General features: G+C 40.7%; 1 protein-coding gene across 1 annotated transcript in view; it reads right to left on the bottom strand.

Annotated features, from left to right (window-relative positions):
- Positions 1-2,205: 2,205 nt before the first annotated feature.
- The window catches only part of LOC104127654 (olfactory receptor 6C74-like), a 5,479-nt gene continuing 3,801 nt past the window's right edge, over positions 2,206-3,883 (bottom strand). Inside the window, exons 3-4 of the mRNA XM_009640341.2 lie at positions 2,343-2,426; positions 2,206-2,224 (exon numbers count right to left, since the gene is read on the bottom strand). Of these exons, the coding sequence (XP_009638636.2) occupies positions 2,206-2,224; positions 2,343-2,426 (103 nt within the window). The remainder of the gene's footprint in view (positions 2,225-2,342; positions 2,427-3,883) is intronic.

Here is a 3,883-nt window from a genome sequence, read left to right as displayed (position 1 = left end):
GCTGTAGTACTCAGCACTGCAGCATGCAATGGTACCCTTGCCTGAAATCAAAGTTCACAATGCTAAGATGTCTGCCCCTTATGTTGGATATAAACCACATCAATCTACAATGCATGGTATGTATGTAAACTGAAATGGCAAGGTCTAATGAAGCACAACACAGGTAATAGAAATCCCACAGAAATTTTCATTGAATTTAGATAATGACAGCATTCCTGACCCCCCCTTACTTCTGTATTTTATTGATCCTCAATGCCATGAGGTGGCCTGTTAAATCCACTACTTCAATTTTAATGTTCAGCTGGGGAGCACAAGACAACTCCTGTTCTTTTTGGTTTACCATATTCATTTGGGATGCTTTCTCTGGCATGTTCATAGATGGGTCTACTGTGTACTGTTGAATAAAAAAATGTCTAAACTCGGATATTGTGCATGTTCAAGAAAGGATACTTTGTACATGCCAAAGACATAGTAAAAATGAGATCTGTTCAATTGAAATAGAACTGGTTAGTAGTAAAAATGATTCTGCTATTAAAAAATATATTTGTGTTCGAGTCTTAGAAGATATCTTTTACCTCAAGAGGATCAAGTGGTAAAGTTTAGGGTTGTTAACATACAAAATTCCTAACGCAGTCTTCAGTAACTCTTCTTTCATTGAGAAGCTCATCATGCCAGCTGCTTTCGATGTCCATGGATAGACAATGGTACATCTTTTTAAAAGATAAAGGACACAAAAGACTGAGTATTTGCACAGGGAGTGCTAGATGCTGTTCGAAGTGGCATAAAAGTACTACAGAACTGAAAAAACTATTCAAATGCAATCTGAGAAGAGAGATACAGACAGAAATGTGCAGGAGGTGACCCAACACCACCTTGAGTCTTATAGTAGTAACACCCCTTGCTCCTCTTTTCAAGTGCCAAAAAGCACAGGCAACAACATTGATTTTCACGTACTATATCGTTGATGGGATGAAGAGACATCTTTGCCAGAGGCTAGCTGGCAACACAGATCAGGAGTTTAGGAATCCAGCATTTCACCATGTCTATAAGCTGTTCTCAAGGCATGTGGCAGTTATATTTATATATATTCTGGGTTATAGAAAGGCTGGCCATATCTGTTTTAAATTCTAGGAGAGATGATGAGTCCTTACAAGAAATAGAAGTAGGAGAGGTGAAGGACAAGAAAAAGGATAAATAACTGTATGTAAAGAAGTATTCAAAGAAGACAGAAACAAGCCAAGTTATAAAGGTACAAGGAATGGCTCTATTCACTCAACATATGTAAGTCATCATATCTTGCAGAATTAAGAGATTTGTGTTCAGTGAAAACTGCACCTTGTAGGTACAAATTAAAAAGACATATATAAAAAAATAAAATATCAGCTTTGCTGACTATCTCTAAACTGATCAAATTCCTTCTCTGATATAAATTTCATTACAATTAATATACAAAATAAGAAATATAAGAGTTAATCTTTTACTTTTGCCCAATGGCCCCAAAGGAGGGCACCTCAGATATAAGGACTGGAAAGAAATCGAGACAAATAACTGAATTGCTCACCAAAAGCTAAAATACCTCATACTTGGAGAGGTGAGTAGAAAGCGGACCCTTATTGCTTGAGAGAATTTAACAGGAACCAATGCTGGCTATCCAAAATAATATGTGTTTTTTGAGAACAGTTACATGGCCGTCTGTAGGCCACTACACTATGTAAGCACAACAGACACGGAAATATGTGTTCTGCTTGTCTTGTCTTGGCCAGGGCACTTCCCCCTTATTTTTGGCCCAGGGACTGTACTTTCCCAGATGTCCTTCTGCAGCCCAGATGCCATTAACTTTTTCTAGCCATTAACCAAAGGTGATAGCTCACTCTTACTCAGACTTCACTGCAGGGACACAGAGCTCCTGAACTACCCAATTTTCTTGACAGCTGTGTTTTTTTTCTCCTGGATACACTCATCATCATTTTTGTGTCTTATATTAACATCATCATTACTGTAACATATTCAGCTTCAGAAAAGGCAGAACACCTTCTGCACCTGTACCTCCCAGCTCACTGTGATCTCCATCTCCTGTTATAGCTGCCTATTCATGTGGCCCAAACCCACCCACAACAGAAGAGTGACCCAGCAAAGCAGTCTCTGTTTACAACACTGGGTTTTGTCTCCTGTTCAGACATTTCACCTACAACATTAAGAACAGGCTCAGGATACCTGGATGTTGCTGGATGGAACAGAGGGAAAATGGCTGCTTAAAGCATTTGACCCAGAGCTGAATCTTACACAGGAAAGTGAAGAGTTCAGAGATGAAAATCTTTTTTATATGTTCATCCTTAAATTACCATGTTAGAGCCTTTTCATCCCCCTTTCTCCCATGACTTCCCCTTCTTCTCATTAATTTCTCTGATAAGAAGACTGACTGTTTCCTTACCAAGTGCTCCAACACCAGCCCCCTTGAAGGACTGAAGAGATGACAGAAGCTAGCGGGAGCACCAGCAGGAGACACCTCCACTATCAGTGCAGTCTGTGCCACCAGTGACATTACAAGCAACACCAGCCATGTGCTTCCTCTTGCCCTATCAGCTACTCAGGCTCCAGTGACCTCACAAGCTCTGACTCAAGCCATGGTTTTAAGTTTAGTTATTGCTTTGGATTATTTTCTTTGGTTTTCTGTAGCACAATCTGCAAAGTGTGGTATTTAAAGAAAGCATTTACTAGCAGTCTACGTCCTGCTCATCACCTCTTTTTATAACAGGATTGTAGTAATAAAGCCTGTTGAAAATAAATTTGCTGGTGATCCAAATACATGAAGGCCAAAAATGCTGGTGATCCAAATACAAATAAAGTCGTTATTGTAACTCGAAACTAGAGACAACTGCTGACACTTGTCATCTGCAATAAGAAGTCATACTAAAAGAGCAGAGTGACTCAGCATGACCAAGTCCGTTGATTAGGAAATGCAAAGACAATAAACAGGCTTTAAAGCAGAAAGTTGTGTGTTATCAGGGACTGGTCTCTAGTTGAGGCAAAAATCAGTCTGCCTTCTAACCCAACTGTACTTAAAGAACCGGATAGGTAGAAAATCACAAAAGCATTCACAAATGATACAAAGCACACACTATGCCAATTTGTACGTTTGTTACAGCACAGACCCCCAAAACTCCCTCCAAGTGGTACGTTAGCAGCAGACATTGGACCTCACACTTGCATGGCCCAAGTGCTGTTCCTTGTTTTCTGTGTTACCCTGAAGCAGAGCTCTTCTCCACAATTCAGCTTCTTTTTTTTATCTATTAACCAACCCTACTTGGGGAGAATACATCAGAAGTAAAGGGTCATCAGGCAATTTGTATGAAACATATAGGGCTGGTGGGCTGCAGTTGTTTGTAGTTGGAAAAATCTGTTAGGAAGAATCTAATAAACCAAACTGGCCACATACAGTTAGCTTCTTCATTAGATCCCAGACAAGGGACAAGTAATGAAATCAGTAATTAACAAAATAGAGAGGGCAGGGCAGGGTCTCTTGCCAGGGGGTGAAACTGAGCAAGTTTAACATAGCAGTTCTGGTCATGTTGTTTATTTGATATTTTAATGTGTGAGGTTATGCTCTTTTTCTAAAAATATGAGGAGGATCTCAACACTTCATGACCTTGCAAATTTCCTCAAAGAGCTCTGGGAACAGAGATTCAACAAGGCAAGCTGGAAAAGCTGGAGAGGTGGGCCTGTGTGAACATCATGAGGTTCAACAAGGCCAAGTGCAAGGTCCTGCATCTGGGTCGGGGTAACCCCTGGTATCAATACAGGCTAGGGGAAGAAAGGATCGAGAGCAGCCCTGCTGAGACGCACTTGGGGGTACCAGCAGGGACGGGGCCCGCAGGGCGGGGGA

Source organism: Egretta garzetta, unplaced genomic scaffold (genome assembly GCF_000687185.1).
Source record: "Egretta garzetta isolate BGI_Z169 unplaced genomic scaffold, ASM68718v1 scaffold496, whole genome shotgun sequence".
NCBI classification, from domain to species: Eukaryota; Metazoa; Chordata; class Aves; order Pelecaniformes; family Ardeidae; genus Egretta; species Egretta garzetta.
Note: the sequence above shows the minus strand (reverse complement) of the source record. Positions and strands in the feature narration are given on the sequence as shown.